Source organism: Barbus barbus (assembly GCF_936440315.1).
Source record: "Barbus barbus genome assembly, chromosome: 14".
NCBI classification, from domain to species: Eukaryota; Metazoa; Chordata; class Actinopteri; order Cypriniformes; family Cyprinidae; genus Barbus; species Barbus barbus.
The window spans coordinates 11,702,724-11,722,645 of record NC_136742.1 but is presented as its reverse complement, the minus strand read 5'-3'; the positions used below and the strand labels follow the sequence as shown (position 1 = coordinate 11,722,645).

General features: G+C 38.5%; 1 protein-coding gene across 3 annotated transcripts in view; it reads right to left on the bottom strand.

Moving 5' to 3' along the window:
• Positions 1-266: 266 nt before the first annotated feature.
• LOC306880004 (phospholipid phosphatase 3-like) overlaps positions 267-19,922 on the bottom strand; it is a 39,556-nt gene continuing 19,900 nt past the window's right edge. For 2 of the 3 annotated variants that reach the window (XM_079433265.1, XM_079433267.1), the window contains exons 3-6: positions 18,210-18,490; positions 17,558-17,615; positions 10,588-10,764; positions 269-2,153 (exon numbers count right to left, since the gene is read on the bottom strand). In XM_079433265.1, the coding sequence (XP_079289391.1) occupies positions 2,025-2,153; positions 10,588-10,764; positions 17,558-17,615; positions 18,210-18,490 (645 nt within the window). In that variant the 3' untranslated portion in view covers positions 269-2,024. Of the gene's footprint in view, positions 2,154-10,587; positions 10,765-17,557; positions 17,616-18,209; positions 18,491-19,922 lie in introns of all 3 variants that reach the window. The other variant, XM_079433266.1, reaches the window with a different exon arrangement.

Sequence of the window (19,922 nt, the reverse complement as noted above, 5' to 3'; positions counted from 1 at the left end):
GAGAAAGTGAGAAGTCGGAATTCCCTTTTTTATTTTTTATTCAGTGGTGGAAACAGGCTTCCATATATTTCAAATCAATGAAAAAACTTTGTAATATGATATTTTTTTTATTTTTATTCTTTAATATTTAAATTACACTTTAAAATATATTAGTGACATGCAAAATGGCACATACAATGTCTGAAATTTTTAACTCATCGAACACTAGGACAATTTCAGTTTCAAACAATAATAACAAACATTCATTAAGAAGACAGACTTTTTTTGTTGTTGATAATGAGCTTTTATTTAAAAGCACATGTATTAGAGCTAAGTACATTTAGCAGAAAAAAACAAAACAATAACATTTTGCTATTATTTCTTTTGTACAAAATGAGACAATACAAAAATACTAATAGTAAATTTGATACAATTGTATGTGTTTTATTCAATGCTTATTAAAAACGTACTATCACAAATCTACAATATTTTAGTTACCTAAATACAAAAATCTGTCAATCAATGCTCATAAAAGCAGCACTTTGTAAATAACACAGGTCATGACACATTGCTTTTTAGATTCATAGTGGATATATCTAAACATGTTCAGAAATAATATTTTACATTTTAGTGATCTATACATTATTTCTATACTTCTGAGAGAGAAATAAAACGGTTTGTTGAAATGATAGGACGGACTATACAATGGGAGGGATGTGCAACACATTTGGAGCTTGAGTTGTGTTGTATGGATGTATTTTCTGTAATAGTCAGGCAGTACTGTACAGCTGTTAGTTGGGACAGTAGACATCATCACGATAGGAACATAGAGGCTAAGAAAAGGCATTTCGAAAAAAAAAAAAAATCCACAGTTTTCTTACGTTTTTTCACATGGTATCGGTCCACTGCACTAGGACCAGGTGCGGAAACACATACAAACGCACACAAACGGGACAGAGCGTCCTGCCGAGGGACCCCACATCCCCTTCTCGGGGGAGTTTGACTCGTGCCAAGACATTGGGCACAGGTGGCATTCTGGGTAAAAACACACAACTAGAGTTGAGTGATTATGCAGTTGGAAGGGAAAGAGGTCAAACCAGCCAGCGGAAGAAGCTCATTCCCGGTTCCAAAAAAAACAAAACAAATGTGCCAGTGCGGTCAGTGGGAGTCAATCCCGATGACCGTGGTGACGAGACACACCTCCCCGATGTCTAACCCCGCCCCCTGACCAATCAGAAGACAGCGAGGTGGCACGGCTCAGCCACGCCCCCAGAATTCGGGCAGGGATGGGCGGTGGCCATCGTGAAATCATTATCTAAAATAAAAATCTATTTATCTAAGAAAATACTTGTGTAAACCCACCCACCCACCATTTAAATCTCTTTAAAATGCATTCTCCAATAGTTAGGCCACTGTTCGGGTAGATAAGATCAGCTTTGATGGCTAAATATGATCTTGTGTACAGACCTTCTATCAAGCTTCTCATAGCTACATTTCTCAGATAGCGAGTGGTGACATTTAATGAACTTGGATATAGTGCTATAAGTTATTCTTCTTTATACTGTCAATATATCTGTGCTAATTACATCGCAGGTAAAACGAATCATTCCTATTAATAAGGAATTTGTTGTCCTATACTGTCGCTGAAAGGCCACAGAGACAAGAGAGAAGCGCTGGTCACGTGACCAGCCTCACATTCACTCTCTTCTTCCTTTCGTTGGCATTCATTAACGCATTCTGTGTATTACTTTCGTCAAAGGAGCTCAATTCATTCTCCGCAATATTTCGAGGGAGGAATCGCTTTTTTGTTAGCTTGGTGTCTGTTTGGCCTTTCGAATCGGGCTCTAGGATAGTGAGGTCATTATAATAAGAGTCAATAGGATTGTCTCTGTCCTGTCCCTACATTCTACTGTCAGATGAGAGAGAGGAGGCATCAGCTAAGCCGGAGCTCCTCTGTCACAGGTGGCTGTTCTGGTTTCTTCAGGGGATTCAGGGGGAGGAGAGGGATGGGGAGACTGCAAACGGATCTTCCCGTTCCCCCACTCCTACACCATATTGCGATGGTTGTTCCTATCTATGATGTCAGAAGAGGGGAGGAGCTCTTTCTTGATTGGCGAGGGAGGTGGAGTGGCAGTCTTGGCTTTGGGTTTGAAGAGGTCCGATACATAAAAGGCCTAGAAGAGAGAGAGAAAAAAGCACACATTCGATTATTTGAGAACCAAACTCTTTCCAGGATGCAAATCACAGTACCCACAGAATATGACTGTAGTGCATAAAAAGGGTTGAACAAGAACTGGCTCGTTTTAAAATCATGAATTTAAACCACAGTTGCCTCAAACCACAGGAAACTGAATTCAAATTTTTGGAAGGATAGTAGAATGAATGGATAAAAAAAATTCAGAGAAATGCAACAGCAGGGAAATGAAGTTTTCTTCTATTTTTGTGGATAAAATTGTATGCGATAAAATTGTCGATAAAATTGCATGCGTTTATGAAGAAATAATTTTAAGTTATAAATCACTATTTAAAAGTTTGGGGACGATACAATTTCTTTATGCTCACCAATAAAAAAAAAACATAAACATATGTTGTAAACATAACTTTTCTATTTTATTAAATTATATAATAAACATTTTTAGGAAGACATTTTTATAACAAACGTAAAAGTCTCTACTGTCACTTCTGATTAATGTGTCTTCGGCGAAAACAGTGATTTCTTAAAAAAAAGAAAAAAGAAAAAAAAAAAACTTACTGACCCCAAACTTTTGAAAAGTAATGTATATTAATTAAAAACATTAAGAGATATAGTACTTACTTATATCAATTAAAATTTTTAGATATTAGCATTTTAACATAATAGTAAAGGTCTACAGGAACTTTAAACTTCAATAACTTTTTAAATGTTTTTACTAGTGCTGTCAAACGATTAATCACGATTAATCACATACAAAATAAAGGTTTTTATTTGCATAATATATGTGTGTGTTCTGTGTATATTTATTATGTATATATAAATACAGACATATACAGTATATATTTTGAAAATATTTACATGTATTTACATGTCTATTGATATTCAAATAAATAATATATATGTGTGTGTGTGTGTGTGTATAAAACATTTTTCTGAAATATGCATGTGCGTATATTTATATACACATAATAAATATACACACATATATTATGTAAACAAAAACTTTTATTTTGGATGCGATTAATTGTTTGAAAAAGCACTCGTTTTTACACTTTCAAGCAAGTCTTTTTGAAGGTGAACCTTTTTTTATTTCACACAATTTTTGGAATTTCAATTCATTTTAATTTTACTTCATTAAACTCAATTTCTAATTGCAATAGTAGTCCCCAATTGCTACGTCAATTCAAACTCAATTCAAATTCAAGAATTTTAGCCTTATAATTTCAGTTCAATTCAGTCGTGGAAATCCCAATTATAACCGTATAAACTTCCTTAAAACGCCCCAACAGGGCATGAGCATCTGCAATAGTCACTAACAAATTATTCAAAACATTTCAGAAGCACTGTTGGAAGTTTGATTGGCCACAAATGAGTAATATGGCAAATGTCAGATGAAATCCATCGTCTGTGGCATACGGATGTGTATGAGGTCACACGCTGATAAAAGCGGCCAACTTACACCACACGCCTAAAAAAACATTGAGTCAGTAGTAAAGATAAAGAGGAAAACCCTCAGTTCTTTTGTTTCGGTCTTCGACTGCGAGGGACTGAGGTCAGTATTAATGGTCTCACTTGGCGTGGGAATAACTTTGTTGTCAAGGAAAGATGCCCGACAACCCTCTCTTTACGTTCTAATGACATCACTGGCAAAACAGGAAACCAGGGAGGGGAAGAGAGGAAGTGTGCCCTTGGCATTAGACTAGGCATGTACCCAACGGACTTACAAAGAGCTGAAAATATACAAGTCTGAGTCACGGGCCTTTCATGCCAAAGACGGGATCCTTTCACGGGGATAGGAGAGGCCTACGGGATATTTAGCCGTCTACACACCATGAATGTTACTGAAGCATGCAGAACAGCTGAGCTGGACGGCAGCGGCATGCAATCACCGATTCAAGAAAGCCTGCCAATGCGTAAACACACTCTATTTATGAGTGTGTGAAGAGTATGGGGCCAGTGTGCGACAGCAAAAGAGGTCAGTGTTTGGGTTAGCTAACAGCTAAATTGTCCTGACACGTTTCAGGAGCTGCTGTCAACCACAGCACCCCGGAGCGGCGTACTGCCCTTGGCCGATGCCAAGGGGGAAGAAAAAGTGCACAGAGACTTGTAAACAGAGTTTAAAAAAAGGGATTTCCTATTGGTTATGGGAGTGACAGTCTTGAGCAAGAAAGCTGTGACTATCAACAGGTTTGTAAGTGTGTGTGTGGAAAGAGATAGAAAGTGAACAAAAAGCCTTCGAGAGGCCATCAGCGTACTGGAATCATCTTTCCAGCAGCTGTTTCTTGCATATCCTTTCAGTGAAAGATGTTGTGCTCACATACAAAGAGAGCTTTATCCAAAGGTTACAGCGGATGAGTTCATACTATAGGGCCTCCTGTGACCATCTCCTGCCTAAATGACTGAACGTACGCCAGAAAGATCATGACATTTCCAGAGTGATCTTTACATTGCGCTGGAATGACATCAGGAAACTGGATATAGAACCTTTGCTTGCTTGCGATTATGAAGGATTTCACTATAACAGCAAGTATGTTGCTTGACAAGGCTAAAAAATTTATTGTTTCATAATTTAAATACTTATTTTTGTTAAAAATATTGATTAAAATGAATTTGTACTATATTTCTTTAAAATAAATGCCACTTGGTTTGATACTGATATACAAACAATGCATATTTGTATATGTAATGCTTACAAAAAAAATGTGTAATTTTTTAGAGGGAATAAAAAACTATACATATGCTATAATAAAAACTGTGAGTTACCTTACGGTGAGAAATTGTAAAGAGTTTAAAATCACATTATGTGTAATTTTACAAATGTATGGTTTCTGCAAGTAAAAACTGAATGACGGTATAATTTGCACCGAAAATTTTTATTTTATATAAATGTTTCTTCACATTTTTATTATAATTTATGTACATTAGGGTGTTCAGTGGCATTTACCACTTGCATTATCATGTTGGATTTAAGTACATTTTAAGATTACAAAAACAAAAAATAGATTTGATAGTTCAGATTGGTATATTAACATTATATCACTTAATGATAGACATTGTTCTAAGTTATAAAATATACAGGTACCAATGTACATTCCTGTAATAATGAACACATTGTTATTGTATTTTTAATGGAGAAGTTCTGGCAAGCACAGCTGCTTTTTTTTACCATAAATGTATGAGCTTTAAAATTTATACGGTTTAATATTTTCTGGAAATTCACTCAATATTTGAAAAGAATTGCGTTTTACACTGATAGGGCTGATGCAAGACAGAGCGTCTGATAATTGGAAAATGTCTCCATATCTGGAATGTGTGTAATTATGTGTTACCATCAGCTGCAAGCCTGCATTCAGCCGTACTGTCCAGCATGACTTACAATAGGCTTCTTGATGCACTACAACCTCTGACCTGTAATCACAGGCTGCCAATGAACCTGTGTCATGGGGTGAGTGCTTCCTGTGTCACAGCCCTTGGTCTGAAAGTATTCTTCCACAGCAAACTCGCTCCATTGTGTTCGAATGCCCAGTCAGCACCAGGAAGCTGTTTTGCATGTTTGTCTAAGCCTGTGTGTGTGCTGACCTTATTGTGGTTCCACTAACTTGGGGAAGACTTAAGATGCACCTTTACAGTCCGTTACTGCAGCATATTCTATTCTTATGTATAATTCTTCCCCCAAAATAAATATGAATTTAATTTTACATGATCATTTTACACCATCCCTCAGAGAGCTACAATTGAGTACATAAGCAAGGCTGAAAAATATACAATGGTTTTGCTACTGTACCTTTAAGTCTACTACAGTGGAGATCAAAATTAGAGAACAACATTGTTGTTAATCTGGCACGTTGTGCTAATTTCCTTAACTACCTGACAAACCCTATTTAACTGGCAGTCTAACTTTCCAAGATGCAAGATGGTGAGCCATTCGAAAGTGACTAAAACCCTCCGACAGCAGATTGTCCAGATGAAGGCCAATAGCAGCCACAGCAAGAGAAGTTGGTTGTTCCAAATCTGTGATTTCTAGAATATTCCATGTCACTTACTCGTTCAAGTCCCCCAAAAAGACTGGTTGTCCACGAAAGACAAATGCATGAGAGGACAGGATTACGCAGAGAATCTCAATGGTCAATCGGTTCAACACTGCAGCTGGAATTGCTTGCCAGTTCAGCGCTGAACAGGGTAAGGATCACTTTAGTGATAAAAGCAAGTCTGATTCATTTAGGTCTCATAGGAAACATTTTGTTTGGCAACAAACTGAGGAAAGACTGAAGCCCAAGTGCGTAAAGAAGTCAGTGAAAGGTGGAGGAGGTGGTTATTTTGTAAAACGATATTCTACTAGCATGATATAGCCACAACTAACATTAGTCTCCATCTCTGTATTATATTGTATTAACGTGGTTTGATATCATCTTAGGGCAACTAACTGGTCCACTAACTGCTCCACTCAGCACGGTCTCATACACATTCCCTTAATCAGGAAATTACACCAAACTATTTGTCACCATCCAACAACTGTGCCAAAGAGTCAAAAGATCAACATAATGTATACTTTTTTTAGGATCCCAGAGTTGGGAGGGCACACTAACTCCATCTAAACTCATCTCAAATGAACCTCACTGAACTTCTGCTGCTTTTCACTCATGGCTTTATGGACTTGAGATTCAACTGAACTGTGAACAGGTTCATAGATGATATGTCTGGGTGTGTGCACATGTGTGTGGTCTTCCATTGGTTTGGGCGTGCCTGATCTTAAAAGTGCCAAACACAGCGCATGATTATGTGTGAGAGTGTGTTGCTTATGTTATGCATGTGTCTTAAATTGTAGTTTCAGGCACTGAGCCCCATTGGCATAATAATTGTGGAGACCAAGTTGTGTTTTGGCTGCTTCGCTCTCCAGCGTAACTAGTAAAGTTTAATAACACCGTTAAAATTTCCTTTCTTCTTACACACAACCACACTATTTTCGGTGTAAGACGGACTCCATTACCATAGCTACATGGAGAGCGCTGTGGCAGCCAATGGAAAAAAAGAGTCAAGCTCAGGCCTGACATATGGGAGGGAGTGATAGGATATCGGGACAACCATCTTGCCACCCAAGCCAGACCAGAAGCACTTAGCAATGGGCCGTTATCGCTGGAGGAACTGGAGTCCGGAATATTGAACATGGCCCTCTGTGCTCCTGAGTAACGGTGGGATACTGTTGCGGTATGAGAACTCGTGAAGTGCTGTGGATAAAGAAAGAGAGAGTGGAAGAGGAAAAGGCTGTTTGATAGCTGGCCTCCAGCTGTTTCCACCCTTGTCTAGTCCTGCAGGAAACACCTCTGCAACTGAGCCTTAAAAGCAGCCAACCTCTCACACTCTCTCCATCCATGTCAGCAGCTTAGAAAGTGGGCCGTGTTTGATGACATGAACAAACAGCTCATGCCACTCTCTAACAGGAAGGACCGGAGGATGTGGCCGCAGTCAACAGTCCAGAAAAGACAAAGAAGGAAAATGCGGTTTCTGAAGTCTGAATCTCAAGGGTTCCTTTTAGACATTTAGACATCAGAATTTAAACATATGCTAGGCTGCCTGACTTCAGAAATCGTAACGTTGTAGTGAATCTTGCCAAAATTTCGGATACAAACCAGGCCTAAGTACAAGGAACTGAATCTGGGACTTCAGGAGCCTCCTTCTGAGATTGAACAAAACTGATGGCCTACTTAACATTGTGCTGATCGACGTTTTAGGTTTCCATTGCATGATACATAAGCAGACTGACATTAATTTCTGTTCTGAGATCAGTTCTCAGTGGGCATCGCAGTCTAACAGCGCCATGTGAACTGATCCTCTTTAATATGGAACATGCAGTAAGTCTGTAATCAGCTTTTGCAATATGGCCAAAACTTACCAAGACCTGTAACTTTCCACGGTTTCTTTGAAGCCAGCCAGTTGGACACCGACCCAGAGCACTTACAACCTTTAAACGTCTTTAAACACAAACCCCTTAAGCAGAAATCAGCACCTACAGCCAAGCTTAGAAGAATTGCTGCACCTCCAAACTATGAACTGTCGGAGACTACTTGCTGAGAAGTTTGGATAAGTTGCACTGCCGCCAATGGTTCAAAACCAATGCCTGATGTATGGGGACATAACTTTTCTTTTAAAGACACGTACCTTGTATTACCTCTATAGGCTCCATCTGAGCTTTGGTCATTAGAGATACTTTAATTGGACCACTAAAGCGTTCACAGATGGGGAGCGGAACAGATTCCAAATGTAGGCTTGTTAAAAACAAGTACATGGGCGCCTTGATCTGTAGTGAAAAGGATCTAATTTCTGCTCTCTCTTATTTGTACTTATCAGCTATTTTCTGGTTTTTCACACTGGGGAGGAAATTCTTCAGGTGTCAAAGAACAGTTCCTACACCATGAACCTGAGGGGCTCAAAAACAATCAAGACCATTAGAAGTGGATGGATAATTTGAGTAAAACAAAATTGTTTCACTAAAAATGTCCTTCTTAATGAGGTTATGGCGAAAGCTTAAACTGCTCTTGGAAAAATCGAAATCCCAATAAATAAAGACAAGAGCCAACTGAAAACTAAACCACATAGGTTCAGCAAATTCAAGGATTGGAGATTAAATGTTTTGAAGGTTCATGATACAAGTTGAGAGATGTTTGGCGAACATCTGTGTACCATAAAAAGTGTGGCGCTAATTAAGAGTGAAGAAAGACATTGCTAGGACATTCTGGGAATTGTAATGTTGAGAAACATTACAACTCAATATCCCAATTTCAACACTAACAATTTAGATATTTGTCTTTCAGATGTTGTAGATGGGGTGATATCTGGGGGAAGATGTCTTGGTCTCCCCCCTAACAAATTGGCTTCAAATCTTTGCACCACCCCCTTACGATGCAGATAAACAGATTAAAATCTGTCTCTCAAATGAATAGGGTTGGAACGGTACACGTATCGAACCATACGGTTCACGGGGCAAATTCCAAATGGAAGTGATCATCTCTATCCCCTTGGAGTGGGGTCTTTGGAGTGAGCAGGGCACGAGCGTGCCATTATTTAGAAAGGGAGAGAGTAATTTCCTCATTATCTTCAGCTGGGATGTTCCCGTGACAATGCAGCACGGTGTGCGTTAGCAGATTCACTGACAGACACCGGCATAAAAAAATATACATTTTATATTTTAAAAAGTTATATACATTTTTATATATACGTTTTTATATATTATATAGCAAAAAACTTTAAAAACATTTTCAAATATAAAATGTATGTTCATTTGCAACAGTTATGCTAACATAATTCTAACAGTTATGCTAAATAAAAATACATTTATGACATTAAAACAGCGACATCTGCTGACGCACACCTGCTGCGTTGTCACAGGAACATCCCAGCTGAAGATAATGAGGAAATTACTCTCTCCCTTTGCCAAGTGCATTCCAAACGACTAAATAATGGCACGCACGTACCCTGCTCACTCCAAAGTCCCCACTCCAAGGAGATAGGGATGATCACTTCCAATTGGAATTTGCCCCGTGAACCGTTCGGTTCGATACGTGTACCGTTCCACCCCTAAAAATGAATAATTAACATTGTAATTTCTCCTAAAGAGAAAATTCTCTCCTTTGTACATTCAGCTCCCCTCGACTCCATTTTCCCAAACACAATCCAACTAAGTGAAGCTTTGCTTACTGCAGGGAATGTCTGGCACCAACAAAAGTGACATGTGCCACAATTATGAAGTGTAAAATTCCTTTTTCCACAACCCTCCCCCTCCTCTTTTCATTTGAGAGTTGGTAATGGTGCAATTGAGGCAATATGCTCTGCATTAGCAAGAAAAAGATTATGCTTCACTCTGATGGATGAGTAATTTTGTGGATAGTGGTGAAAAAGAGAGAGGGTGGGGTCTGGTTCCAGATATTCAGATCCCCTTCCGACCTCAAACTCCGGATGGCCTTCTGTCTTCACTTCACTCAAAAGACATGAAATAAAGTCTGTTCTTAATGGTTCTTTTGACAAGTTATCTGATAAATCAGCCTTTAGTCGAGCTCAAACATACTCATGGACTATAACAAACAGAAAAAGTGAAGAGTGGGAAACGGGAAAACATATGCTATATTGTCAAACTTTTTGGGTTGTTAATTGCCAGAATATTTATGAAAGGAAAGTTTAATTAGTTTATCTGGTGTTAACACTGTAAAAGTGTTTGTTAACCAATATAAAAAATATAAAAAATCCAGATGCTGTGATGACAACCAGATCAAGGCCAATGGTTATTAAATGTTGTAAAGTATGAAATTTCCAGATTGGTTTACATTCCAACCAATACAAACTAATTCAGGGTTGACTCCTTAAAGATACTAAACTATATTTAAAGAAATATGAAATGGATAGAAATACAAAGATGTACTTACTATGCAGTAGGCCACCAGGGCTCCTTGGGCAAAGCCAGCTAAAACATCAGTGGGGTGGTGCTTGTGATCAGAAACACGTGATAACCCGGTGTAGAAGGCCATCATTAGCAAGGTGAACTGCAGGAGTGGCCTCAGCAGACGGGCTCCTCGCCACGTGAACCGAGACTGCAGGTAGAACTAAAGAAACAGAGATAGAAAGCAATTTAACCAATGGGAACATTTGGACAACTTGTGTTTTTATTACATAACAGCTGAGTTAATACAGTAAGTTAGGGTAAGGGTTAGATAAATTATATAGAAACAAAGGAAGGTGGAGAAAAAAATATTTGGGAGAGAATGTGGGGGGTGGAGCTGAAAGTGAAAAACTTGAAGTAGCGCCGGACAGGACTGAAAAAAAGGTCTCTTTCTCTAGCCACCTAAATCTAAGAACTCCTTGTCGAGTTCACTTTCTGGGAACCGGAAGACTCGTTAGGGTAAGAAAACAAATGATTGAGGGTTACAAAGAGAAGGGGAGGATGGGGGTCAGGAGGACAAACTGTTGACGACGGTCCGACGGCTCATCAGTCCTGAAACCCTTCAAAGTGGGTCAGTTAAGGACCCTGTACTCATCACCCTCCCTTAATCATCCATCACCACCCGAGAAGGAAAACTTCCATTAAGTTTGAAACCACAGCAGACAACAGAACACACCCTTACACACAGGCAGTAACTGATAAACACTCATGCACAAACTCAGACGATCTGTTAGACGAAACAAACAATAACCATCTTGAGCTTTGAGCTCCAAATGAAGGTGTGTACAAGGTCATGTCTGTTTTCTTGAACAGCTCTCTCCTTGCTCCGAAGGCATTGTGTGCGTAGAGAGGAAGGAATCCCTCCCTGAGGATGTTTGGGAGTTGGAGTTTCCTTACTGGATGAAGGTCTCAGATGATGTGAGGATGGGTGTGACTGCACAAGCAGACTGACAGCTCTTTGAGTCTTCGCAAAAAATTGATTTTGATAAATAACCGGAGTTCTCTGTGGTCAGGTAATGCCGTTTGGATTTCTGGAGTATTTAACTAGGCAGAAGATTAGCATTACTGCTACGTGCGCCAAATATGCTCAAATATGCCAAAGCCTGAAGATAAATAGAGGCCTCCTCAATCATTTTCAATTGACCTTATCTCATAAAAACATCCCCTCAGAAAGGAAGGATGGTAGAGCGATAAGCATCTAAGGGTGTTTATGTGCGTCTGTGCCTTTGTGCCTCAAACTGATTGGAATCAACATATGGCCACCAACATATGTAATTTCAATTTGCATTGTGGCCCAAAGCAGGAAGTCTTTAAAATAGGCTGAAACAAAACCTTCAGCCATTTTTGCCTGAATCAGCAATTGTTTCTTCCTCTCACGCTACTGTATATGAGCTGTTGGGTTTACAACTGGCTAAAGAGAAGAGTTAGATGTCACAGATGACTGACTGGAATGGAGATACTTGCTTGATTATATGGGGCAAAAGATAAATAAATAAATTCATACTCATGCTCATTTTGGTCTAGCTTGGCCTCAATGTTGGCAGTAAAGAGAGAATTTTTAACCAAGCATCTGTAGCTATTTCAACCACAGACTTTCATACACTTGGCATTCCTCTACCGAAAAAAAAGTTCCTGCGGAGAACTTACAAACAAACGTGTCAATAATATCTTTGATGAGGCCATGTGGATGCAATGGAATGCTCTTCAACCGCAGATCTGTGGTTCATGGAGACAGAGGTATGTTTGCTTATTTCTGAATGCAAATTAAATTACAAAAGTGAATAAATTAGTACTGTTAAAATGAATAACTGAATGAGTAATCCCTGAGGTTTTCCCTTCCTCTTTTTTATGTTCTTGTTTTTTTATTGCCTTTTAAGATTTTTCTCTCACATCACTGATGACAAACTGAGAACAAAATAATTTTATGTTTACTGTTCGAATTATTTATGAAGGCTTCCAGCATTTTCCAACCTAATAAATAACAGAAAATAGAGGAAATAGCAGATTGGTTCTCCAAAATTAAAGAATTGAGCCTTAGAGCCAACAGTGACATTCTCATGCTCTCTTTCTCACCAACTGTGAATGTTGCGCAATGGAGCACAATGAGTGGAATGCTATTTCACTTTAAAAATCAACAAGTGGCCATAACACAAACAAGACAACCAGGGCCTCTGGATAACATCTGCAATAAGCTCAATTACACATGCGGGAGTGGTAGAAAAGAACAATGAATTCTGCATTTTTTACTTTTTTTGAAGGAATTGTGGCACCCCTAAATCTTTTCGACACTAAAACGGCAAAGAGAGAGTTCTGGTATATGTTGGACTGTTAGAGGTCATGGAAGGGTGACATCCGACACACAGGGACGCTGATCTCTTTAGCTGTAAGCCAGCATGTCTGAGTCTGGAGATGTAGAGATGAGTTCTGTGACTTCTCCAAACTCTTAAAGTGGCTCTGTTCCTCAGGGCGAGAGTGGGGTCCTCTCCACACGTAGGCATCCAAGAGCTGATAAGAACACAAGGACCCTCAGGGCTCAGATACAGTCCATCAAATCTGCCTCTTAGCATCTTGCTATCAGAGCTCAGATAAGCCAAACGTGCCACAGACGTTGTGGGGTGTATATGGCTCTCTCATCTCTGTGCTTTGTGAGGTGGTGGCAGCAGGAATGGCAGACGGTGTGGTCTTAGATTCTCATGCAAACTCAAAACACAAACACATACACACGCCCTGTGCCCTTATGAGAAGTAACACACTCTTGTGCAGATAACACTGTCTCGCTGATGGTCTCCATCCAGTTTCTCCCTGCAGGCGATCTGGGTTTTACCATCAGATCTGATATTGAGGTATCAAATGGGACAATGAAAAAAAATCCTGGTGGGCTATTGAAGGATTAGTGTTCAAAAATTAATTTACTCACACTCATGTTGTTAAAAAAAGTCATGAAAGTGGTTCATATGCCTTGTGCGGGTTATAAGATGCATATAATGTGAAAACAAACCTCACTGATTCTTTTTGGTGGCTCAAACATGACAGTCACACGCAAAAACAAAATATGTGCATTGAATTTTTATATGTGAATAAAAGCCTTAATTGAATCTGCTCATCATATAAAGAGATCATTCTCAAAGGACTTGATTTAACCACTCGATTCATATAAACTCATGTCTTTAAATTTTTCATTGTCAGTTATGGTAGAATGGACTTCACTGGAGGAAAAGAAATCTAGCAAAACAAAAGTCTTATAATGTTGGAATGACATAAGGGCGAGTTAATTTTTGGGCGAACTATGCCCAGCAGGCACCAGACGTCTATGCAACATCAGGTTGACGTTGGACAGACGTTGCATTATGGTTGAAAATGAAAATCGGGTTGACATTTGGCATTGACTTAATGTTGGATTTTGGTTACACAACCTAAAAACAACAAAACGTCAGCTGATGTCGGTATTGGACATCAATTTAACATTGACATTAAACATTGAATTTACATTTAATTTTGGTCACTCGACGTCGCAACCGGAATTTAACCAAATATCAACGTCTTATGACGTTGTGTGCCTGCAGGGTGCCTTTATGTATTCATACCAAATCAGCCATGTTCGTGAATGAATCATTCAGATATTTTGTGAATTAAAAAGAGCAGGCTGTAAAAATATGTATTCATGAATTGAACAATGCTACTTTTCACATCAACTCTCATGAGCATACCAACAGAACTAGGCCAGAAGTCAAGTTTTTTAAGCCAAAACCAACTTTAATTTCCAACTGAAATTTATTGTATTACTTCAAAAGATTTGGAATATAGTATATGGACCCCATTTGATTTTTTACGTGCCTTTGCATCCTTTTTAAGATTGAAAGATTCGGTCCCAGTTCATTGCATGGGAAAGAGTGACCAGTACAGTCATCAAGCTTTTTTTTCCTTTTGAGTTCTGTAAAAGAAAGTCATACAGGTTTGGAATAACATGAATAAACTCTTCCTTTAAGCCCAGCAATTGACTTCTTCAGTTCATAAGCAGCCACTAAATAGCATATTCAGTCCAACTTGGTAAGGGAAAAGAAAAAGCAAGAGAGATGTGGTATAAGAAATCCTGTCATCTTAACAAAAAAGGTGAGTGTGAGGAAAACTATACTTATTTTGCAATATTTTGAAAGGAAAGGCTGTGCATGGTTTTGTGGGCCATTCTGAAGTGTATTTGCACTTGAATCTTGCCAGTTCTGGTAGAAAATAGTCAAACTTCACCACTTATGCCTTTTCTATCCTGACCTCAGGACTATTACTGCAAAGCCAATGACCACAACATACAGAGAAACAAGCAGGTAGAAGATTTGCCTGCGAGTGATTTGTGCTTGTTACTACTCTGCTCATGGTCTCATATCACTCTGGTCACTACGGCTAACTAGAGCATCTTGTGTCACCATGCAGTTTGAGAGGTGCAGTGATGCAGAAGCCAAACCAGAAGTTATTGGACTATGGAGTGTGGAGGTCATAGAGAGGCTAGGAAATACCCAGTTTGCTGCCCACAAAATGCCCACATACACTTACTCTCCAGAACAAACTGATATGCTGTTCCAACTCAATAAGAACATGAGGTTGAGCTGCATGGATTCTGTGGTTCAACTAGGAACCCTGAATACACCATTCAACCAAACAAATGTACCGTACTTGCAGTCACCCTAGGGGGCAGAGCTCTTATTATAGCTCAACTTATTACATTTAGGTACCTTAACCTGACTATGATCTCAATATCTGGGGAACAACTCCATAGGGAATATATATATATATGAGAAAAAAACAGTACCCCTTCAACATGAATATGGGGCTTTTTTGACAAAATATATAGTAATATTGTGAAATGTTATAATTTGTAAATATATTTTAAAATGAAATTTGTTGAAATAAGTTGTGCTGCTTAATGTTTTTGTGATCATTTTTTCATGATTTTTTTATGAATATAGTTAAAATATTCAATTATAATTTTAAATTATTAATTATAAAAAATAATTTAAAAAAAACTATAATTTTATGCATTTTTTCATACATTATGTCAACGTGCACTTATAGCAGTTATTGTTTCTGAATGTTTTTAATGTGAAGTTTCATGATAAATAATATAATTTTAATTGAAAATATAATTAAACATTGACCTAACAATGAAAAAGAAGTCAAAAAGAAAAGAAGTCACTGGTGAAAGTTTTACTATTTGTTTTTAATTTGGTGGAGCGCCTTAAAAATGCAAATCTTAAAAAAAAAAAAAAAATACTTGCAAAAAATTGTGCAGACTTCATGGGAATTCATCTTGGTTTCTACGCAACCACTATTATTTTTACAAGGAACATAAAAAAAAAAGTGAAATAAAGTTAATACGTGTCACTGACGAAACAGGTGTGGGTTCTGTTTTGAGGTACTGTGCCAGAATGAATCATTCGCAAATTTGGTGAGAACAAAGGCTGTCTACTTTTGACCTAGGTTACGTTTGTGCAAATAAAAGGGGATCACAAGACTGGTGTGAGCCCTCATTATGACTTCAGCGTCTGACCCATGAAGCATGACAGCTAGACTGAGATAATTACAGGGAGCGAGACCAGGAACGGTAACGCTCCAGTCAATAAGACTGTTTCACTCGATCGCTCTACTCAGAGAGCACTTTCCTCCACTTGTTTTTCAGATTTATTCAGGTCTGTAATTCTGTTTATCATGCTTTGTGCTTAGATATCTCAGAGCGTTCTCTCTTGGCCTCTCGTTTTTTAACTTTGAAGGCCAAGAACAGATGGTAAAATAATCTTAGATAGTCGACCTGTATCTTAACATAACAGTCTATTCACATGTTCACATTTTATAATGGATTTTGACTACACTTTGGCTTCGGCTGTGCGAAATCTGGCCAGGGTTTCTGATAAAATCTAAACAATTTTCCCCTCAGAGACAAATCCAGGTTTTCAAATCAAGATGATAATTCAGACTGCAGTGACTGAAGTTATAAAGAAGGTTTCTGGAGAAAATTAGAATCCTGTTTTCCTCAATGCTTGCTTTTCTCCATGAATAATGATGTGGAACAATGGCTGACATGTCTCCTGCCTTGTGGCTAATCACTATGGTTTAAGATTCAGCAGGTCTGTGTGTAAAACTGATTGTTTTAGTCACAAAACACTCAACAGAACCTGCAATCGGTCTGGTTCTTAACATGCTTCCTCTTGTATAGGAAGTGTTCAGGTCAGTGTTTCGGGCGTCAGGCCCAGCTGTCAAAGTCACACATTAATTTAATGGCTGTTTTGAGAGCATTAGAACCAAACCTACATGAGTTTAAACAGGTTTGTGGCCTCAAAAGCACATATTCTCTATCACCCTCCTTACTTTCTCAAATAATCTCTCGAAACGCTGAGAATGAACATCTGGCCACCTCTATTAGCAGATTGGCTCCACCTCCTGCCATCTGAAAGAGTGAAAGGTGGAGGGGCCCATGGAGATGCTGATGATTTAGATGCAGAAAGAAAGGATTTGAATAAAATGAGGGAGGATTGGAGGGCCATGCGTGTGAAAGGGAAAAAGTTTGAAGCCTTTGAAAGAGGCTTTACATACAGTGAGAGACTCCAGGAGGCTGAGCAAAATCTGCCTTTGTGTGTATGCAACGCTATATTGGAGATTCTGCATAATTAGTGTGAAAAAGTATGTGACCCATTCAAAGAGAGAATAAAAATAAAGCATAAGGAATGAGGGAGAAATGAAGGACAACTTCAGAGAGAAGGGAAGTCTATACAGCTGCACAAATAAAAACAGGTGGAGTGTGTCCATCTGGGAGATGAACAAGGAAAATAAGAGTGACCCACATTTCAGAGACCCACAGAGGAGGGTGAAGGGGCGATAGAGGGTCCCTGTTTCATACTAGAATGAACAGCTCTTTAGTAAAATAATAGAACTGTGGCAGTGTAAGAGCACTACACACTGTGTGTACTTACTGCCAGATACAGCATGGTGTACATTGAAAATGAAGCATGTCCAGAAAAGAAGGATTTCCTGTAGGGAGAAAAAAAAGAACATGTAATCAAGAAAGTGTTTTATTATTAAATACATTAAAACATCTAATAACATTTCTATGGAAAAAAAGAAAGAAATGAGACATATATATATATATATATATATATATATATATATATACATACATATATATCTTTGTTTATTATGTTAATATTTATATTTAGAACTCATGCATAGTGGTACTCTCATGAATGCACGGCGAAGACTGACATGGAAGAGAAGAAATTGTTGAATAAAGTTGGATAATTATTTTTGTTTTCTTTGTGCACAAAAAAAATTCTCGTATATTTATAAAATTAATATTGAAACCCTGATTTCACATGGACTATTTCAACGATGTCCGTACTACCTTTCTGGGCCTTGAACGTGGTAGTTGCATTGCTGTCTATGCAGGGTCAAAAAGCTCTCGGATTTCACCAAAAATATCTTAATTTGTGTTCTGAAGATGAACGAAGGTGAGGTTGAGCAATTAATGACAGAATTTTCCTTTTTGGGAGAACTATCCCTTTAATATTTTTGTTAAAACTGTGACATTTTATTATTCCATGTGCATGTGAGTGTTGAATATCTCACCTGGCTTCTTGTACTTTGCTGGGCTCTCCAAAACATGTGTATTGAGTAATATATCCCAGAGAGCAGTTGATGGTAGAGTAGTCAGGGTTACAAACGTCTAGGAAGTGCGGCCTCATCCGTCCAACCGAGACTTTGGCGATGTCTGTAAATGATTGGCTGATGGCGCAGCCAAAGATGAACACGCCCACTTGTCTGTAAAGGGTGGAGACATATGGATTTCCCACAAACGATTTGGAGCCCTGGTTCAGGTAATGGATCCTGTAGCATTCGCCAATCACAATCTAGAGAATGGTTCATTTACAATGGAAAATAATTAATTACTCATAGCTGACAATAACATTACATATAGGCTCTGTTCCAAAACCTAGCAAAATTTCTTCACGAAAAATCCAATTCAATGCATTGAGTAAAGATCAGTTATGAATAAATGTTTCATTAATACTGAAAAGTATCAGTAAAACTGTTCAGTGCAATTAAAAAACACTTCACACAATATTTGTATTTTTCAATGCTGTTAGCTTCGCAACATGCTAAAAGCAAACACACAAAACAAATTTGTGTGATGCTCAGCGTTGCTGCCTACATAGTTTTCCAAATCGCTCATTTATCAGGTTCAATGATGGTTATGATGCCTATGTAGGGTTCTGCTGATATAGGCACTAGAAAGCAAGGAAGCTCACTAGGTTTTGGAAAGGGCTCAATATCATTAAGATCATAAAGTGATGGTGAATTTGTGAAGTCATACCACTAACACATACCATAACATTAATGTGTCATTGTATAATCGCAAGATTTCAGTGGTCAGGTCGTGGGCATGCAGGTTGGAGTTAGACAAACATGCAAATGAAATACCAGTTAGGAAAGCAAATTAATCAAAAAAGCAAGAAGAAATTAGTGAAATAAATGAGAGAAAACGAGTAACTTGAGTTATGACTGAGCATGGCCTGCCCATTGCTGGTTATATTTTAATGATATGGAACATATTATGTTTCTAAAGGTTATGGCTTTCATATAAGCAGTTAGAGCATGGGATTTTAAAATGGAGGTCTGCACCATTTGAAACCAGTAGGACGTAAATTTAAGCTAAGAGGCATGGGTTATGAAGTACATAAACCATGCCTTAATGAGATATTTACTATCTCTCGCTCTCCTTTTTCTTTTCTTTCGTCAAACTGTAGAGGAACGCTGTTGTGGTGGTAGTGAAGAGTGGGACTGCTTTCCCTGAGGCCTAACCAAACTAGGACTGGAGACACTGCTAATTAAGTACAGCTGTGTGAGGGGTGCCAACACACACACACACACATACATATATATATATATGTGCACACACAGTCCTTATTTTAATCAGGAGAATTGCTGAGCATGGGAACATGAATACTCCAGACAGTGAGGCACACATGTCTCCATACGGGATCTCCATGGAGTCATGGTTTGGTGTCGTGCCAGTTTACAGGGGCTTTTACTGCAAGACCACTTCCCTCATCTCCACCACTTTATTCCACAAGGGGATCGTCTGGCATGTTGAAGTTTTGTTTTCAGACACTGTTTTGGAGTTTCACAAGAGCTAAAAGTAATCTGGTTTGATGTTGCATTCTTTCTAGTTCTTTGTCGAACATGTGTCCTCCAGGTGATTGGGTTCATTTGTAAGAGGTTAACCTTTTGGCAGCTGTCACAAAGGTTGTGAATGTCTACTAATTCAACACCTCAGCAGCT